This window comes from Xiphias gladius, chromosome 16, assembly GCF_016859285.1.
Source record: "Xiphias gladius isolate SHS-SW01 ecotype Sanya breed wild chromosome 16, ASM1685928v1, whole genome shotgun sequence".
Classification (NCBI taxonomy): Eukaryota; Metazoa; Chordata; class Actinopteri; order Istiophoriformes; family Xiphiidae; genus Xiphias; species Xiphias gladius.
In genome coordinates, this window is record NC_053415.1 from 9127649 (window position 1) to 9149744 (window position 22096).

General features: G+C 38.8%; 1 protein-coding gene across 1 annotated transcript in view; it reads right to left on the reverse strand.

Annotated features, from left to right (window-relative positions):
- Positions 1-458: 458 nt before the first annotated feature.
- thsd7ba (thrombospondin, type I, domain containing 7Ba) overlaps positions 459-22096 on the reverse strand; it is a 167720-nt gene continuing 146082 nt past the window's right edge. The window contains exons 19-29 of the mRNA XM_040149288.1: positions 17355-17499; positions 16911-17026; positions 15567-15684; positions 13772-13917; positions 12402-12570; positions 8720-8893; positions 5453-5548; positions 4235-4317; positions 3440-3635; positions 3016-3103; positions 459-2675 (exon numbers count right to left, since the gene is read on the reverse strand). Of these exons, the coding sequence (XP_040005222.1) occupies positions 2594-2675; positions 3016-3103; positions 3440-3635; positions 4235-4317; positions 5453-5548; positions 8720-8893; positions 12402-12570; positions 13772-13917; positions 15567-15684; positions 16911-17026; positions 17355-17499 (1413 nt within the window). The 3' untranslated portion in view covers positions 459-2593. The remainder of the gene's footprint in view (positions 2676-3015; positions 3104-3439; positions 3636-4234; positions 4318-5452; positions 5549-8719; positions 8894-12401; positions 12571-13771; positions 13918-15566; positions 15685-16910; positions 17027-17354; positions 17500-22096) is intronic.

The following is a 22096-nucleotide window of genomic DNA, read 5'->3' on the forward strand; positions in this document are numbered from 1 at the left end:
AAGCAACTAAAATGAGATGAATTGGACATGACAAGATCAGCCCACATCTTTGCCACAGATCAGATGGCCATGACACAAGCATTTGAATTCAACCTTCTCTCAAACAAAAGTGACAGCTTGAAATAAATGAATTAGATGAGACAAAAGATTTAAACACTGTTTCCTTCACAACCTGCAAGCATCCTGGGACTATCAGACTGGGAATCTGACTGGAGGGCAAGATGCTTCTTATCAGCTGCTTATCTATTCTGGGCTCTGCCTCAGAGCCGGTATCAGTAATTACACTTTATCAGGACTCGAGAGTCAAGGAGCCGATGAAGATCACAGCAGGACCAGAGCATCTCTGAAAAACATTTCACTCAGTTTGAACTCTGAGGATGCGCAACAAAGAGGAAAGTATACAGTGTTTTATTTTCACATTGTTTCACAATTTATTTGCATTTTTGTCCAGCTCTCCATGTACACACAATAGTAACACAAATAGCATGGTACTGTAAACAATGAATGAACACACTTTTCTGGGACATAACCCAATAGAGTACTCTTATCAGGTCAGAGGTGGTTCTTTGTTTTATAATGTAAATGTGACCAAATAATATCTTAATTAGTTGGTTGTTTTATCTAAAAATTTAAAACATTTCACAATTTGGTTGTACATTGACCTAACATTTACCATATGTCCCTTCAGTGGTCAAATATTAGAAACACTGCTTAAAAGAAAATACTTCAAAATGTTTGGCAACTTGTAAAACAGGATCTTTGCAAGGCCACTTGGAGCAACTTTATGCCAAAAATGGATCAAGCATGCCTACATACAATCAGCTGTTGAAATGCATTTGTTACAGCATGTAACAACCATATTTGCACAGCCATTAAGATTATAGAGTTTCAGGTAAAATACATTCAGAAGGAGGTCAGATAACACAAGACCAAATCTTCAGTTTGTGGAGGCAGAGCAACAATGTAAACTCTGGTCATTGCCAAAACCACCAAGTATTAGGAACTTAATTCTCCACTGGGTATTACGAATGGTGCACAGGAGGATCCATGTCTAAATGATATTAAAGGTAAGAATTTACGATCCACCAAGGTGATTTCAGATGGCAATAAAAATCAAGTATGCCTTGTACTGTAAGTGGAAATCTGTAAGAAAATTTTTGGGCTAAATACTTTACTTTTGTGCATGAGCCAGATAAAAAGAAATAAGAAATAGCCTACTGAATTAATATGTGCCCACAAATATTGGGTATTTGCTATCTTTCATGTTTTGGTGCAATTAAATTAATTTAAAAAAAAAAACAGGAAGAAAAGAACTCCAAACTGTCAAGAACTAGTCTGTCGCCTTGCTCTCTGTCAGCCAACCTTGTATTGAGATATAATTTATGACATAAGTGGTGTAAAAAGAAAATGATTAAAGTATGACATTATTGAGAAAGAAATAAAGCACATTTTACTCTAATGAAAACAATTTTATATCCAGTGGATAATTCTTCCTTTTTATTCTTGTATTTGTTTTGGTGATCAGTGCTGTTTTGTTTTGCCTTTGATGAAAGTGAAGTGTGTATGAGGTATGATCATTATCATGCTGGTATTTGATAATTTGGATTAAAGGTCTGGCTATATTGTTCTCTGATAATTCTGCACTGCATTTGTCTTCGAAACAGGCATTTGTTTTATTAGAAATTACACAATTCTGACATTGTTCCTTAATTTAATCCTCAGTGACCGACTTTCTTATGAGCATCAGGGAGGAGAAATTAGGGCATCACTGAATCATTTAACTCAAGGCAAGCCTGCTTTTGGTTTCCACATATACACAACATATGGCATCATCAACAAAACACAATCCGACAGCAACAACTTGCATTACAATTAAAACACTAGAAAAGTCAATTGAAAGGAAAACCAAAAAAAGTGAATCAGCACTAACATAGTGCATAAAGCATCTTGTTTATTCTCAGAAATTCAAAAAAAGGCTGTTTGTTTTCCCAAAGGGCTTGTGACATTTTCTTTTACAAAGATCCAGCACTGATGAGATAAGGTCAGATGTCAATGTTCCATAGTCCTTTGAATGTCATGAGTGACTGCTGACTCAAGATATTTTGTCTCCCTCACGACACAAATACCAGACAGTTAACCAGCGGGCCCCTCTGAACTCCAAGGTCAACACCTTTGGATTCACTTCGTCTTTGCTTTTTAGGAGTCTTCATGTTTTGTGCATTGCAAACAGTGCTTCAACTATGTGTTCGTGTTGCAAGCCATTAAAAAAAGAAACTAGAGGTCCTTTTATTTCATATGTCTAGAGACATTTCTGTCCCATTTTCATCTTGATCAGCTCTGCTTCCTCTTCTTCTTAGAGGAAAGACGGCTGTAGCCAAAATTCTGGGCTATATCGCCCATCAGCAGCAAATCACATGTGAGCTACACTATTTGTCCATTTGCTCCATTTTTGCAATACAGTTGACATTACAGCAGAAAGTCACCCAGCTCAAACAGATCAGTAATCAGTAGTATGTGACGGACGTGCTTGCTAACAATCTCAACACAGTCAGGAGTCTGTCCGAGGCCGGGCGTGTGAGGTATAGCAGCCTGGTTACATATCCATGTCACCATCGTACGCCAGGGTCAATGGCTTCTGCGGTGGAGGAGATGTCTTAGTGGCTTTGGATGGTTTACTGAAACAAAAAAAAATAACAGACAAGAAAGAAAAGCTGACAGTGTATCTGACTTAGTAGCACAGGGCAGCCCAACTTGATTTCAGTTTTTACAAAGAATTGTGTTCTGCTGCAATCAGATAGCAGCAGCACACAGCAGACAAAATACTGTGCGGAATATAACTCATACTTGACAGGGTTCTGTTCAAGGAAAGCTGATGGTTAGGAATTTGCTTCGCTTCTCTGCTTTTCTCAGTGTTCAGTCTGCTCTCATCTACAGTGTGTGTGACCTACAATGGAGCTTTTGTTCTTTAAATTGTGTATAGTGAGTAATCTCTGAAGTGAGTAATATAGTACATACCAGACCAGGAATGATATTGCAATAATGAAGAGTATTAAGATGAATCCAACAGCAGTCACGGCGTAAACCCACAGCTTTACTCTTCCATCTGTGCAAGCCAAAAGCAGTTTTAATAGAAAGTTTTAAATGTCTTCATCTTTAAAAGTATTTTTTTCACATTTAAAGAAAAAAATGTGAAAAAGAAGCAGGTCCATTCTCTTTTCAAACATACTGTAGAAGAGTGACTAGAATTTCTTGGTGGTTTTATGGTCTGTGGATTTTTTTTTCTTTTCTCTTTTTTTTCTCAACAGCATATAATGATAAAACCAGTGAAAACATTGACCTAGAATGGTCTAGTGATCCTAGAGCTACAAAGACAGGTTCAAAGGCAGGAATGATCTCAGGCACGCTGGTTGAGCCGTAAAGATGATTTCCATTTCAGTACCTGGGCCAACGGGTCGCAAGGTCCACTCGCTGAAGAGATCCTGGGCTTGAGATGGCCTGGGTTTTAATCTTCCAGAGTTAGTTTTCACATCAGCTTTCTTGTTGTTGTCCACCCCTGGGGTTCTGGTGCAGTAGTCCAAGAAACCGTGTGTGGTCATCACTTCAGTGTAACCCTTCTCACACCCACACACTCCGCTCTGCATGGGGGGGGACGTAATTTATAGCTAACACAAGACAACTGTAATTGTTACTTTCCTGTTGCTACAGCATGCTGAAGGTGATCCATTCCAACCCTGACATTAAACTGGGGTTATGCCAACACCAAATTTGGAGATTGATAAGAATGAGCTTTTAAACATTGTGGGTTATACATTTGATTATTTTCTACCTTAAACTTCTAAAATGCTGTTAAATTAAAAAAAAACCCCACAACAATTAATTTTTAAATACTGCTTCTTAAAAGCACCAGTGCTTCATTGTTTTGTGCAGTTACCTGAGGGGTACTCTAAGGGGCAGTAAAACTTCAAGCTTAGACTATTATTCCTTATTTTCATTGCCGTCTGTGTGCAGTTGCCCCCCCCCCCCCCATCTAGGCTTAGTCTCAATCTGACACAGAGCCCGTATTCACTGGTATTATTGTGATTTTCCTTTAATGGCCTGTTCTTGACTATTAAAAATGCCATCTGTCAAAATCCATTTAACTCCCTACCTGCCATGTGGGAGCAGCAGGAAAAAGCAAAAACACAGTGAGAATTATGGCGATCACAGCTGCCTGATCAAAGTACAATGATCTTACCGGTGTGCAGTGTGAGAAGGGCTTAGTGCACGGAGGATGGCAGTGTCTGACCGTGGTTGGCCTTTTCTGTGGGAAACACCCCCCTGGAGAAAGACAACAGGTCCTAATTCTGTTCCTTTACCCACTGATCACTAAATGAATGTACTGTCACACCTGATTAATGGCCTCAGTTGACTATCACGGCCCCTAATCAATCTGTGAACATTTTAATTCCAACATGGAAAATTGCATGTCAAAATATCAAAGAATAATGCCTTGGGCTCTTTCCGTCTGTGCAGAGGGAGGTTATTCCTTCTGGGCTCGTATTTGTCAGAAACACTTCCTTACAGCGATAAGATCACATTCACCCACTATTTACAGCACATCAAGCTCGCCTAAAGCTTTTGTTCCCACAGCACTATTACCTTTGTTCTTTTTCTCTACGCCTGCTTTACTTCCCACAAATACAAATGCATGATTATATTTATATGGATTGAAAGCCTCCCAGCTCAGTGTCTGGCTTATTGATTACTTATGTTAAGAGGGAAAGGAGAAATCAATGGAGACTGCACAGAATGGGCCGCTCAAACAAGGTGTTAAATTCAACCAGAATGCTCTGCTAAAATTACTCTTTGTTTGTTAGTGCCTGTGCATAATTAAATAAGTGTGTAAGAGATAGAAAGTACATTAAATATGTTCACACTGCAGGCCCTCATGCACAATCCTGAATTGATGCCATCACAATTATTTAGAGGGGGAAATGTAATTGATAGGATCTATTGCAGCACATTCCTGTTTTTGTATCCACCCCACTCATGTTTCAGTTATTTCCTGAACCAAAGAGGAGGATCTGTTCCAAATTTATTTTTAAACCAGCTGCCACCGCTACCTCTGCAAAAATTACCTGTGTGACAGCTGAGAGAAGATTCACTTACTGTCATGGCAACACTTACAAATTCAAGCGATCAAATAATGTGATATTGTAGCACATATCCATGTGATCCAGACTGATATGAAAAATGAGACTCTGCGGAGCTTTTTGCTGTTCGTACTGAATTAGTTCAGTGCCGGGGAACAAAAGCAGAACTGGGACACTTTCAGCTGCAGTCTGCACTAAGCCAGATATACAGTACAGTACACAGATATTCATATTTATATAAGCATGTGGGTCAGTGTGTGTTCCCATGAATGTCCAGCATGACACATCTAGAGTGGCCAGAAGACACTGCAACAACTCACCTGTGACATTTACACCATCTGAGCGCTGACACCACACTACTCTCTCATTGTTGCTCCATCCTCCTGTCCTCCACTGGTAACTGTGGCATTTTCCTTCTGTATAAATGGCAGAGAGGCAGGGACGATACTCATTAGCAGTTTTTATTCGGCATCCAGCTCTGTCATCAGGCTCCCATGGACATTAACCACCAATTCTTCTGCTGCCCTGCTATTTCATCTTATAAGATAAGATGTATTATATGTTTGTAGTGAGAGGAAAAGAGCCTCTTTTCCACTCAAGCAGTGTGCTATGACACAAAGGCATCTTCTGAGATAATGAAATGGCAGAAATTGGTTGGGGATGAATGAAAGACTCCTCTTATTGTTTTAAATGGAACGCTCTTATTTTCCTAGGGGAAGACTGATTTGCAGAGAGGATCAGTCAAAGACACTTGAGTCTGATTTCACGCATTAAAGAAAATCTGGTTGTATATGAAGTGCTGGACTTTATGGCAAAATCACAAATAGAACAAAACACGGTAGGAAAGGAATTTTGAAATATAGTTCAAAGTTCAACATTAGACACGTACGCTACACAGGTGTGCTGTACTAAAATAATGCCAAGTTCCTAACAGTTACCATTTTACATGCAAGATGTAAAGCATGTAATTAATAAGGGAAGTGAGAGTGGGCAAGAGGTGGTGGATGGTTGATTATATGGAGCTATACGGGTACAGCAATCCACAACGTACAATATGAAACAATGGAAAAGTTAAGAAACTTATGATAATTAAGCAAAATGTTAACTCTGTGGTATAGATTCAGGAGGGATAAATACATAGTCCCCCTCTGTAAGACACATACTGTATCTCCCTGGGGAGAGCCAGTAATCCGGTGCATCAAGTAGTAATTATAGTGGTAAGAAAAAGTAAGTGAGCCCTATGGAAATATCTGCATTTCTTACAATATGGTCAGATTTTCATGTAAGTTACAATTATGAACAAGCACAATCTAATTAAACTAATAACACACAAATCATCATATTGATCTTGTTCATATTGACTACGTCATTCAAACATTCAGTGTAGGTTGGAGCAAAAGTATGTTATGGTGTAAAAAGTTCAGTTCACTGTATACCAACAGGAAAACATCCCAACAGTGAACTACAGTGGACTTAGGATCTTGATTACGGCTGCTTTGCTGCCTCTGGGCCTGGACAGTTTGCCATCACTGCGGGAAAAACGAATTCCCAGGTTTAACAAGGTATCTAACAGGATACTGTGAGGGTGGCTGTCTGCCAGCTGAAGTTCAGTGGAAGTTGGGTGATGCAGCAGGGCGATGACCCAAAACACAGAGGTACATCTACTACAGAATAACTTCAAACAAAGAAAATCAAACTGTTGGAGTGGCCCAGACAGAGCCCAGACCTTAACCCAGTAGAGATGTTGTGGAATGACCTCAAGAGAGCTGTTCGCACCAGGCATCCGAAGAATATGGCTGAGTTGAAGCAACTCTATAAGGAAGAATAGTCCAACATTTCTCATCAACCTTGTGCAGCTCTGCTCCACAGCTACTGGAAGCTCTTATTTGAGGTTATTGCTGCCAAAGGAGGTTCGACCTGTTCTTAAATCTAGGTTTCACATACTTTTTCTACCTGCACTGGGAATGTTTAATGGGTGTGTTCAATAAAGGCACAAAAAATTATAATTTTTTGTGTGTTATAAGCTTAAACAGATTTTCTATACTTGTGACTTGATGAAGATCAGACAGCATCTTAACACCACTTAATGCAGAAAACCAGGTCATTTCAGGGGGGTCACATAGTTTTTCTTGCCACTGAGTTACCTCTTGATGGTTCAAATACTGATCCTTTAATGATAATCTTTTCATCGTATTTATCATTTTTAAGCACTTACCCTGCTGTAACTCAGTTTCAATGCTGACTTTTCCATTACCATCATTAAACCGCCACAGTGGTTGTTCAGTCGTGGTGCAAACACTACTCTCAAGATTTTCCAAGGTAGTTGTTATACATGCTGATAAATACTGGAGTGTAGTTTCAAGGACAGCAGGATTAAATAGAAATGTTTCTGTGGCCCTCATGAGCAGATCTAAAGGCTAATAAACATTTATCAGAACACAATTTCCATTCCATTGATCCATTTTGAGGATTACAGTCTTTTTTTTAAATAGAACATGAAAAAAAAAAAAATATATACGATGACATAGTAGATGAATCGGATAGACGTAATGGACAAATATACAGACAATAACATAAAGCAGTTAAAATGATGTATGTGATGATATGATAACAGTCAGGGAGTGGAGATTAGATTAGATTAAGTAGGGTATGTGTGGGTAATGTGTGTGTGTAGTTAGTGGTCCTGGACAGGTTAGTGTGCGGAGTACAGAATACAGCATGTGTTGGGGAGCGACGGAAGAAGACACAGAGTTGATATTATCGGGATAATAAATATATGATGTAGCAACAGTATTATTATAATAATAATACAGTAATAAAATAATATCATAGTGATAAGATCAGAGGCCTTTGTTCTTAGATATCCAGTGTTCAAAAGAACACTAGATGCGGTGGGACTGAAGCACAATGAGAAACTACTTGATATTCACATTATGTTGAGCTAGTCCCGTAATTTTTTGTCCATTTATAGAGAGAATAAAGATCAATTTAACACACCTAGTTCTTGCTGACCTCCAGTGGTTGGGGTTCGCACCTGGCTGCACTGCTCGTTAAACCATAAAAAACTGACTTTTTTTTTTCTTTATGTCAGCTAAGGGGCAGTGGAAACAAGCTGTTAACACAACACTAAAAATATTATCAGCCTAGCAAACAAATCATTTATTAACACATCTAGCAGTTATGGAGCAACATTAGCATTCATTTGGTGTCATGTTTCCAACCACTTGATGAATGATAGTCCATTATTATTCACTCTCCTTTTAGCTCTACTTTTGGTCTCCACTACTTCCTGAGAGAAATCTGGTTCTTTAGTTGTCTAAATGCTCCACTACATTCAGCAGATTTGGGCAAATTTTTTCTTTCTGCTTTGAAGGTTTTGAGAAGGAACTAGAGCAGTAAAGTTGCAGGTTGAAAAACAATGAGCTGAAATATGCTATAAAGCTCTGTAGAGTGGAGGGGAACTACAAAGTAGTAAACTAACTGGGTTTGGGGCCCTTTTTAGATATAAGTAGTCATGTGACGCATCGGTAGTAGCTGCTTTAATTAGGTTAAGAGCTGAAATGTATATAGGTGGGTTTCCTCAGTACCTTTACAAGGCTGGGTCTCAAAGATTTGACGTGGGCAGCTGCCCTGGTTCTCCATGACCTGAATGATCACAGCTCTGGAGCGGGCTTGGCGACCGATGGTCTCAAAGCTCCGCCCCTCCAGGCAGGTCAGCTGGCAAGAGCTCCAAGATGACCACTCAGTCAAATGGCAGTCTCCTAGGGGCAAAAAAGACAAGAAAACATCACTGAAAGGCACAAACTTGGTGAATAACACTGAAACTTTCCTTCTAGATAGGCTACTTGAAGGTGTTCTACATTCAGCTTGCCAACAGTATTTCAGAGATCATTTTATTGGCTCCCCTGCTAGCTCCTAGAACATCTAAAAAAGAGATAGAAAACAACTTCAGCACACATCTGCAGCTGATAATGTAGCTACCAAATGCACAAACAAATTACTCAGACAGCCCAGTGGGTATTCAGAAGTAATAGACTAACCAGAGTTATAAATTATACAATATAAGCTATAATGCAAAGCCCAGCTGTAAAGTCAACACTCAATACCTAAATGTGTCTCGTAGGAGAGGCAAAATTCATTTGGTTTGGGGAAATGTTTTCAGAGGATAAAGGTTGTTCATGTACTCTGTCAGTCTACAAATAACACATCGACACTTGCTCCATTGAAGGTCAAACATTAAAATCCATTATATAATCCTTGATTGGGTCATCTTGTAGTGATAATATCACCTGCTCCCACAGCTCCTCAGCCAGAACAACCCTCTGACTCTCTTCCCTGAATGCCCATTAGTGACTGTCTGTGGATTCACGCATCTCATTATCTTTCATCTTCATACGGATCCTCTCTATCAGCTTCCCTCATGCTGCTATGGCTGTGGAAACACGCTGTGACCAAAGCTGCGGTGTAAGGCAAACAGCAGCACACATACACACATAATATACATCACATACATGTCGACAACCCCTCCCCTGGCCCCTGCACTGCGCCTGCCACCTTGACACCGACAGACACATGAACACACAACACAAATACACACACATCTGCTCTGGCCATCAAACACTCCTGATGCTGAGCCAAGGCTCACAGCAAAGGCGGTTTGAGTAATGAATCAGGGCAAGAATCAGAGGAGAGCTGGAGACAGATGAGCAAAAGCAAGCACTGCAAGATGGTCCCTCCTCATAGTGAGAGCTTACAGCAGCCTCACATGGCAAGAGCCATACCAAGGGAGATCTGAGTAGTCTTTTTATCAGACAAAAATGATTGTGTTTCTTTTTTAAAAAGGACAAAAATTCAGATATAGTCTACGATAAGATACTTGTGTGGCTGGCTTGTGCCTAAGGACAATAAAGATTCATTATAGATTTTCAAGGTGGAGAGCCTGACAGTGACAAGTGAAGTGTGTCATAGCTATCAGCTGGCCAGCAGCTCCCTCACTTACAGCAATGCTATATTCACACTGTGGCCTCAAAAGGGATGAAAGAAAAGAAAAAAAAACACAAATTGGTATTACAGGATGTCAGTCAACTATTATCTGCTGGGTTCTTGTTGCTATGGTGATTTTTTTATAATGATAAGGTTGACCATTGCAGTGTTACAGTTAAAAACCATGTTAATGCTTTATGTAAATTTCTTCACCAAAATGAATTTGGCAATACATTGTTCATTGTCCACTTCATTGGAGGAGGAAAGTAAAATATCACAGAGAAAGTGACAGTAAGTCTTTTTCATTGTTTACTGAGTTTTCACTACCCCACCATTTCCACTGCTGAGATACAGTACAGCACACAGGCAGTGCTAAGTTGAACCTGTATTTTTATTTCTTACCTTTATTTTCTAGCCAAGTTACAGCTACAGGCAGCACTCTGCCAGCACAGGTGCTCTTTTATCATTATCCATCACAGAAAACAGCGTGTATGTGGTTTGATGTGATCTGCAAAGTGGCAACAGTGAATTCAGTACCACTGTTTAAATTGCAAAGGAAACAGGCTGATCTAGACCTGTTCTATTGCCAGCAATGACTGCAGCTGTATAGTAGATCAGTATGCACTGCTGGACAGATTTAAGCACATGAACCTGCAATGTCGCTCAACTTTTATGTGCTAGGTGTGTAATAAGCATCTGATTTACTTAGTAATTATTGACCGGTGATCTTAAATGATGCAGTTTAGTGATGGGATTTGTCAGAGATTGAAATGTAGTGATGCACCTCTGACCTATTTACTCTTTAGAAGCTACGGCAGAATGTGTTTCTATATGAATGAGAAACCAAAACAAAGATAAAGTTAGATACAGTCATGAGACATAAATACAATGCTGATGACAGAGAAATAGAAGTCACTGTAGCAGATATTATATATTTTAAGTATCAATAGGAATAATATTTCAGAATGTTTCCGTGTTTAGTGTTTTTCGCTAAGCCTATAACATACAGCCTAGGGGGGGATTGTCATTGGCTAGTTAAATATCTACTTCTAAAAATACAAAAATACCTATTTGATGGCATAGAAGGCAAGTCTCCTAATTTTTAAGATGATGGACTGGGTTTCTCTTTAGATTCCACCCAAGAGCTTCAAGTAAACTTGATTTGTTTTTCTAGAGGGCAATGGATCTCACTGGTACACTGAAATAAAGCTGGTAAACACAAATAAAGTTTTGTTAAACTGATGCGGTTTGTGACATTTGTGGCGGTTTTAGTTGATAGAGGGATAACCCAGCAACACAGGCAATGCATTGTTTTTACGTAGCCTCAGTCTTTTACCTTTGGATACCTTTGCTGCTCTCATCTGGTCCTGTAAAATGATGCGTTGCCATCACCGTAAAAGGTCACCATTCTAAATGACCTTGTCATTGTGATGCAAAATTGAGAAGTTAGGCTAAACCCAGTAATGTAACAATAACAACATTTGTTTTTGATCTTATACTGCTTTAGCAATAGCAATAAATAAACAATAAATGTAATCAAAGCTGTTCCTACTTTAAACTATTTTCAATCTAATTTTGAATTGTTGCCAGTGGAAAATCATTGCAAGCTTTCCCCATGCAGAATTCCTCTACTGTAGCTGTTAATTGCTTGGCTGTGATAGGCAGAGTGATTGCTCTCAGCAGTGTGATCAGTTAATCGTTGCAGCTAGGATGACTTTTCATGCTTCATTTACTCCTGGGGTGTTACTCAATGTAGTGTAAAAATCAATAGTGTTGTCATGTAATTGATCATAAAATCTGTTTTAGGTACTTAGTACTGACTTTTCCATGCTTTTAGGTACTGCATTAATGAAAAAGATGAACTTTTGTTTATCAGATTGGACATTGTGTCTTTTTTTTCCTGGTCATTACTGGACTTGTCCCACCAGATAATGTAGAGCTAAAAGGGTCATTAGTTAATCTATGAGTTTTAATTGATTTTGCAATAATTATTAAGCAGCTTAAAATGTCAACCAATTGGGAGAGGGGACAGTGTATTGGCAGACTCCAGCAAATGAGTTGGTGTTCAAAAACAAGATTATCGATTATAAAATAAGTGACTCAGGCCAAATAATTATTGGTATCGCAAATCTGAAATGACCACAGTAATTAATAATTCATGCAATTGTGTAGTTTTGCTCAATTTGAGCCGATTACAAAACTATAATGCAATTCCATCAATAAAAACCCCTCATATACTTGCTGACAATACAGTTGAAAATGAAGTATATTTGAGTGCGGTTTTACCTGGGCAGGGGACAAAGCAGGGCTGCTCCATCTCCTGTTGAATCTGCTGCATAAGTTTGTCTCCACAAAGTTCCTCCTCTACTGGCTGAGGAGGAGACTCAGGCCAGTCGCCCCAGTGGACCACACAGGACAGGTTCCTTTTCCGAAGCCCCTCACCACACTCTGCACCCTGCACAAATGCACACACATATATGAACTTGTTAAGAGTAACCAACAGGTGTTTCGTCGCTATAGCTTAGGAAAGAAGAAATTCCTATTTGCTATTACGAGCATTTTGTAAAAAGAATGCTGACCGTACAGACTAGTGACTCAAAACAATGAGATAAAAAAAAACTGAAACTGATTAGGGTTGGGTGATGTTCCTTTATGAATTAGAATTACTAACAACTGGTCCACAAATATATTACATGTAATATCTAAGATACTTTATAATTTAATGGTTCCCTGTAGAGTTTTTGACCGTTGCTATGGAGCTGTTTTTCTACAAGTCCCCATTTTGTTTATCTCGTGCATACGCACGAGGATACACATGCACAAGTGTGCAGGTGATGCAATACAGAGTCCTACCAAATGTGTCACACTATTCCACTGATCAGCATGTGACTGTAACCTGCCAAGATATGCTGCAATGCGCCAACAAAGGCAGAGAAGAAGAGGACTGCAGGCTAGTTAACATGGATGTAAACAAAGCTGGATTAAAAATACAAATTTAAAAAAACTGAGTAATGCTAACGCTATAGCTAATGCTATAAAAATATCACCCACATATTTGTCTTCAAAACCTCTTAATAACTTAAAATACAGTTCTGTGGGTTAAAACACTTGTCTGTACAACATCATTTACACAATATGCAAAAAACGCATTGTGTGCATATTTAAGGTCTAAAAAACATGTTGAATGCATTTCTTTCCTCATAAAACATATGCAAAGCTGATTTTTTGATAATTTTGAAACTTGCGTCATCTTGCGTCGGGCCTTTGCTGCATTTCTTGGTGAGATACTTCCACCTATAGGTCTTGTCCGTGTAACCTTGGGCGGGAAAATGTATCGGGTCACTCACATGCTTGTGTGTGTGCACGCACAAGTGACTACGAGAACCCACTCATAAAAATTGCTCCATAGCGCAGCTAGTGGTCAAAAACTCCACAGGATCCCTTTTAGAAAAGTGGCATTTCAGTGGGATGTCATTCCAAGCTGCACGTATTTGAAAACATGAGATGCTGAGAAAATGATTAATGGCAAACAATTAAACAAAAAAGGCTGATGGTTAACAAAACCAGAAACCAAGGTTTTTTTTTTAGCTTAGGTGAAAGTGGGACCCTTGGTAAATACATGATGACATCACATTGAGGTAAAAACTCGGTCTTACCTCTACAGTGCATGAGGACCAGTCACTCAGCAGCCATATATAGCAAGGCTTTATGGGACATGGTTTGGTCTGGGTGAGCTGGTTAGGACAGGGACGACCCTCCTCATGAGCCTCCTGCAGAATTCTCCGCGTGCGCACAGACAGACCTGCAGAACATCAAGGCCAACACACCGTTATGAAGAACAATATACCAGAGGAGACTCAAGTACATTTGCAGTCTGCAAGCTATATGTTCAAGCTGAATACTCTTTCTGCTACTGATATGTTGCCGAGCTACTGGGCAGAGCTAACAGGAGAAACTGCTGAAGGATAGAAACTGTGAATAAAAGACAAAAACACTGTGTGATTCATACACTAATGTATATGTGGATCGGGGCAAGAGACATAAAGGCATCCCTGCACAAATATAAGATCCCATAAAGCAAAAGTTAATAAAACAGCTGGCTGAGATGAATGATGATTTATTTAGAGGTGAAAAGAGGCGGCACCTTCTCTTTAGCCCGTGAGATATTTCCCTCATGACAAAGAAGAATCAGTACCACAGCACAATACCTCTGTGTCATCGTGCCACTTTATGTTCAGATCTAACAGTTTCCTGTTAGATCTGAACAGTTTGCTTGGTTCAAGTGAACCATTAATAATGTGTGACAGGAAATGTTTGGTAAATGGCAGCAGTAAAAAGAAGTGGCCACATAGCAGATTTGGTATTTTGTAGAGCAGCTTAATGTCTGCCTCCCCTGAGGCTCACTGAAGGCATGGCCTTCTGTTAAGTTAAGACAGAAATTTTGTGTGTGCCTGTTACACCAGGGGAGATGCTGAGCTCTGTGGGCCCCAGGCAGACACAGCAAAAGGACGTTCAGCTGTGCCATCTCAATAATCAAACCCAAAACATTAATGCTCCCCTGGCATCCTGACAAAACAAGATTCTTGCACCGTCTGACACAGATACAATGCAAATCCCTCATCAGGGCTGACAGATGTGTTTCACAATGTGTACGAATGAACTCAGAGAGTGGCAGAAACAGAGTCACAGCGACAGAGACACACACAGAGAGAGGGAGAGACAGAGTCTTGAGTTTAAATCCCCAGCTAAAAGCGTGTATAAGTGCAAGCGTATTGGAATGAGGGGTTAACTGTGAAGAACCAGACAGCCAACAACAAATTAAAATTGATGAACTTAAGAAGATACTGTTGAGTCTCTCTAATTAACACGATAAAAAGCTTTCTGTTTGGGAGTTGGGCTTTGGGAGGCCGAAGAAACAATGTATGCATTCAGGTTAACTTCATTAACTTTTGTATGCTGCATGAGGTTATAACCTGACTTTCTCAAAGTGATGCTTTGCATGCCACAGGTTGCTGATTACTAATTGCATTTTTGAAATCATGTAGCGGTCGAGAATATGTTTTATTCAGGAACACTGAATCGTTTATGACATCTGGAAAAGGTGAGCTGTGTTAGTTTAAATGAACCGGCCATTCTTAAAATGTAACCTCATAAAGTTGCCTGTGTTAAAAAAACAAACAAACAAACCTAAACTTCATACAGAATGATAATGAAGTGATTATATTAATATATACATTATTGAAAAAAAAAAAAACTCAGCACACTGTTTCCCTGTATAATAAGGCTTTGGCTTACACATACTCGTAAATATTTTAATGCATGTAAATGTATTCATGCACTATTGAACATCTTCGTGAAAGCCTGAGCAGACAGAATAATGAGGTGCTGCACATGTGGTCAAATGCGTGTCTGTTCACCGGGTTGGCAAGTTTGCTTGCAAATACTGTTTACCTTGGCTACCACAGGTGCGCGAGCATTCCGTCCATGGCGACCAGTCGGAGAGTATGCAGCTGACAGGACAGTCAACCACACAGCTCTCTGACAGCCTCCACCTGTTGGTCAGACCAAACTGTAGACAACAAGAGCAGAGCTGTGAGAAGGGCTAGCCAATTATTTGCACCAACAAGAAAGAGGGAGCGCCTACATTTCCATATATTAAATAGGCAGCAGTTCCTTTCAGGACAGTGGAGATGCAGCAATTGAACAATTCTACTATTAACGTTGCTTTCAAATGTTACTGAGCTATAATTGTACATTTTTTGATTTTTTTATTAGAGACAATCACATTCAACTCAATCAACATTATATGAAACACATTGGTGACAGTATCACAGCCTTCATCCCAATAAAGCTCCCTTCGCTCATTGTAATATGATTCTGTACATACCAGAAGTTAACTGCATGTTGTAGGACAAGACTGACATCCAGTTTGCAACGCACGTGTGAGAAATGCTGCAGCTACTACTGCTACTGAATTTACAGTGACTTGCAGCAACTTCAAGACCTCCATTTACCTGTTCACGATTAAATCAAGGAAATAAAATTTAGTTGTGTTTGGCATCCGGGCAAACTGCTTGGTGGAACATTAAGGTGTTACAAGATTAGATACAACATTTTGACTAAAACAAATTGGTCAACTTGGCTTTCAATAATGTACGAGCCAATGGGAATAGAAGAGGAATTGGAGCAATGTAGCATCAATCAATACTTCATACTTCAAAAACTCTCCAAACGATGTAATTTTGAAGTACACTATTCCATTGTTCCTGTTATGGATCTCTCTGTAATTTGGTGCAAATCACTTCTCGATCACTCATTCCCATCTGTATTGGTTAAGATTTCTAAATATACAGTGTAAGAAAATAATAAACTGTAAATCCAATCCATTTTTGGCTTTAAACAGAAATTGTTGTGTTATTATTTTTTTCAGCCATAGTAACAACATTTGCACTGTATTCATTGCTGCACCACATGTGTACATTAGACTCTTAACATTATTAAATCTCTATATCCACCATAGTCAAAAGATATTTACACAATGACTGTATATCTGTAACAATGTGCTTTTTCTCAGACACTGAGGGCAAGAGACATAAAGGCATCACTGCACTAATATAAGATCCCATAAAGCAAAAGTTAATAAAACAGCTGTCTGAGATGAATGATGATTTATTTAGAAGTGAAAAGAGGCGGCACCTTCTCTTTAGCCTGTGAGATATTTCCCTCATGACAAAGAAGAATTAGTGCCACAGCACAATACATCTGTGTCACGGTGCCACTTTATGCACTGATTACCTGCTCGCACTTCTGCAGCTCCACGATATTGCCGTCACTGCGAATACAGTCCAGGAGACGCAGCCGTGAACCCTGACCACAGACGGCATTTTCACTCAGCTGGCATGTACTCCAGTCTGCAGTTCACACACACGCATGCCCACACATAGAAACATACCTGTACATTAGTCTCAATGTCAGACCAGGTTGTATGCCATTGCTTGCAGAATCATTTTCTGTTTCATCAGGCAACATTGTGAACACTAACCTCTGCCAAGCAGCTAAAAACACACATTTTTATTAGGGGAATCTCTACTTTTCTTAACCTTGCTTGAGGCAGGCAAACTTGGTCAAACACACAAGTCTTGCTTCACATTTGTTTAATTTAAAACATCCCCACTTGACATAAACAACAGTCTGGCGTCATCCACTTGCAGGTCGGACCGGCTGTGCAGATCGTCCTACCTGAGACTCTGTACTGGTAGGTGAAGCAGGTGCTGTTGAGGACGCAAGGCTCTGACTGAACCAACTCTGGACAGGCAGAGTTTTCCGAGGCTGGGAGTCGGAGGATATGTCTACTCCTGTTCCTTGCTGTCCCGTGGTCACATTGCTGTACAACAATGACAGCAAAAAAGAAAGAAAATAAATAAATAGTTTGTGAATATGTTCTAACCATTTGCAACAACAAATTCAAGATTTTAATCAGACATAAAAAAAAAAACTAAGAAAACTGATAAAGTTTTATTAGTTTTGTTTATGCCTGATTAAAATACTGAAAGAATTAATTGATAAATAAAACAGAATCACTCTGTTTGTAAGATTTTGCCTTTGCAAAAACAGTTGCACATTTTGTTTTCAAACCCAAAACAAGAAACCATCTTTTAGAACGAAGCCCTATGTTAGATTAGATCACTTCGTATCTGAGCAATAGCCAAAAGTTGCACAACATTTCCCTGACACATCTTTTCATATAATCAATTCTGTTTTCCTGTACAAGGAGACCAAATGCATAATTTCTGTATAAATTCTCAAGGCAAACATCCTCTAACGCAATGTAAGCAAATGAATGCTACTGTATGTTGTGTAAGTGCAGCAGCTAATTCTGATACAAAGCAGCTCTTCTCTTTGTTTAAAACAATGTGTCTTCTATGAGCAAAGTCTAACTCATATAAATGTTTGTGAAGATGTAATTAACACTATGAACTGCAATTGCTGCTCTTCCACAATCCCTTGCTTGTTTTTAAAAAGATATTTCAATGATATGAAAGCACTGTGAACTTAAACTATATGATTTGTATGGCCCCCGTGAGTCCTGTTTAAATAACATCTTTTAATATTTAAAGAAAAAATATTGATGTTCAGGGGGTTGGTTTTTAAATTTATGAGAAAATATCTGGTAGATCACCTAAAAAACCCAAGAAAATGTCAGCAATGATTTTCAAAATGCCAGTGATAAACCATGCTATAGGTGTGCTAAAAATAACTTAAAAGAGAAGTTGCTACACAGATCAGATAATACAAATTATATTTTTACAGCCATGGGGAGATTATCTTATTGGAAGGAGAGATAGCAAAGAGACTTTGGAAGCTGTGTACAGAAACCATTTAAAATTAATTTTATCTCTTAAATTGATTAAGTGATATCAAAACGTGAATGTTAGAAATAAAGGTAAGTGGTTTTAATTTGTAGATTTATCTGGTGAAGTCAAAAGGAAGCCACAGATGCAGCTGACTGAAGAAAAACTATAAATTGGGAACTAACTATTGGGAAAGAACCACTGACAAGTTACCCAAAATCTGAATAGCAGGTCATATATACTAAATGCAATTTGAATACTAAATATGAAGAAGACCTTTCTGAGCCTCATTATAGCTCTTTCCCCAGCTAAACATCATCATGCTAACTCTCCATTTTTTACAATTTCTTCTTAAATTAGTCACTGGCATCTCGTTTCAAACCTGGTTTAACTGGCCAACAATGTGTAAGTGTCTTTTTTTCACTCCAGTCTTAACTGACATTTTGTATCTGTACCAATTAGATTGATAAACTAAGTGAACTAACTCTCCAAAATTTACTTTAGTTTTTACATAATTCAGTACTTGCTAATGTTGTTTTCCACTTATAGAAACCCATTTCTGCTACTTGAAAATGATCTCATAACAATTATATATGATATTATAATGATGTGATAGTATATCATAATTATGATAAAATAAGTAATTATCATGAGTAGCACATCATAACTATGATATTTCAAAAATTATGTACTGAAGCTTCGATTGACATTTTTGATGTCAAACTGAAATGGTTTCTGGGTGATTCCCTTTTTAGAGCAATGTCTTGGTATTAAAGGGTTGAGCTCTAAAAGGTAATGCAAATTTACTGTCACATATCTGTATAAACATCCTCTTATATTTCCCCATCTGAGGACTTGGAAAGAACTAGAACACTTATTTGGATGGAATTCAACATTATCTGATGTGTATATGATAACTGCTGCCGGCTGTGTGCTACAAATGCTGTATTTTAAGGCTGAATGTCTGAATCATCCTGCAAAGCAGGTAGCCTGGGAGAAACCTGAATTTACTATCAACAGCTGTACTATCAACTTACATGGCACAGCTGAAGGCAGATGAAGACAAGTGTGATACAAATTAAGACAGCAAATATCAGAACTGTAAGAGAATAACATTTGCAAAATATCTACCAAGGACAGAGGTAGCATGATGACAATTTGCACATTGCTCAAGTTGCACTACAGGGGAATGGTAATTGTGAACAGAGGAGCAAGGGCTGTGCGAATGTGGAGGAACTGTCAGCTCAGTCTCTCAGGAAAAAAAAGAGTCTACTGATGAAGGTCTTTGTATTGAGCTGCATTTGCCCCTCTGCTCCTGATACATGCAACTCCATCACTGTCACCCTCTAATGAGGGACCTCTGTGTGAGCCTCATGAATCAGCTGGAGTCACTGTACCCTTAATGTTTTCACAACAGTCTCACAGTCACACACGTGCATTCGTTTGCTACATACAGCATAAGGTCCTGCCATCTGAAGGCTCAATTGTGCCTTTGGCTGTTGACAGATTAGAAAGATAAGGACAAAGTTCTAAGAATTTTTTACACCACCTTAACTACTGTAAAATAACTACACTAATAAAACCCACTAAGTCCACAAAATCAATGACTTAAATCTGTTCATTTGTAATTTGCAAGCTCAGTTAAGTTCCAGTAAGCGCTAAAACACTGAAAGCAAAGGTACAGTTCTGTTTCACATACTGCTTCACTGTTCCACTCGTTTTGTGTAACACACAATAGCACACACTTTGGAGATTCTTTGCCAGTGTTGTTCTTTATCTATAAATGGGACCAATCAGGCAATCCTGTGTATGTACACTGGCATAAAAACAGCAGAATACTAATAACTCACATTCAGCGTAGCTCTTTAGACATACTGGATAGATTGGTGGATCCACCAGTCTGCTTGTTGGACTTATGCCCCATTTCCTTCCTTTATAAAAGCAGCAAAAACCATAATCTCCTTTACTTGGAACGACAACCTAGAGGGGACAATTACCTTTTGCCCACAGGGAGCAATGGCGACCATCTCAAAACTGTTGATTCTAATCATAACCATTTAAAAATCTGCCCTAAGCTGTGCTGGGGGTAATAGCTTATGAACAGACATGTTCTTGAATATGAAGACGATGTTTAGTAAGGCACAAATGTGTTAAGTGTTTCTCCCTACAGAATTTGTCCAATTTTTTTGTATTTTGAAGCTTATGAGGGAAAAACCGAGGTACACACTACAAATCACTGTTGTTCTAACCAATATTATAACAGGATTTTTCCTGACAAATGAAGATTTAGTTCTCTATTGCCCAGTATTTTCAAAAGCACATAGCAGAGTTGAAGATTGTTGAATAGCCATTGGTAGCCATTGGTTCTCATTTCAGTTGGGTTGCCTTCAAAATATAAGATGCAATCCTGACACCAGTCAAGTTGATGCTCCCAATTTTTTTAACTGGTCCTTAAAATTGTATCCATGAAAGTGGATATATGTGACAAGGCACAGCCTTGGGGGAGTGCAACATCATAACATTAAGGTCCGTTTACTGTTGGCTGACCGTATTCTATCAGCATGATCTAGAACTGTAAAATTGTCATTCGTGTGCTTTGGCATAATGACCTCTCTGGGCTTATTGTTGATACTGTGTGATTTATGTCTGTTTCAGAGAGTCTTGAAGCTAAATGCAATCCCTCATAATTGCATTTTTATTGGAACAGTGGGCATCACATCATTGCCCATAACACTGTTGTGAATGTATATGTGGACAGTGTGGAAAACATCACAGTGTTATTACCCAGGATGCTGCCCTTTATTGCTATGCCACCTTTGGACCCCAAAATACCACTGATCTCATCACATACCTGTACACACTGCACAACATCCTCATTCCAGCTCAATACAGGAATGGCCCAGGGCTATACAACTATTTCTAATTACAGTGGACCAGCATAGTTTACATTAAACACCTCTCTTTCTCCTAAAAACTGTCCATTTGCGGATGAGATTTCTACCTCCATGGCATTAGGAATTTATGTGTGTACTTTTCAAGATGTCAATCATTCAGTCAGTCAGAAGTCAACACAGTTGATGGTAAGATTCTTATCTGGGTGAAAGATGGAGAAAGTGTCAAGAACAATTCAGTGAGTGGGCTGTGTGATTTCGCTGTGGAATTTTGCAAAGGTCGGGTGAAGGAAAATAGTTGAATAGTGTGAGAACAGTTCAAAACCTCTGACTTTCATAATTTCAGTGGCATTTTGTAGTTGACAGTTACTCTTAGCAGTGACTGCAAATCATCTTAAATGTATGGGTAGGATGTATCAGTTTGCAAATTCTTCATTCATTATTCACATGCTTGCAAATGGTAGATCACTGTATTTATGCAGGTCATAGTGCCTTGAATAATTTCAGGTTGACTTTTTTTCTTGTTTGTAATCATTTAAATCTTTACTGAGTATACAAAAGGCTTTGTAGAATGTATTTTCTTTCCTATTTTGAAAAAGCTTAAAAAATGTTTTTTTAAAATCATTTTTTAAATTAATATTGGTGGAAATGTGTATAAACTGACATCTTTATCTTTAATTTCGTACAAAGGCATGGGTTTCTCTGCTTCCTAGAAGTCCTTCCTTAAGTCAGACATTTA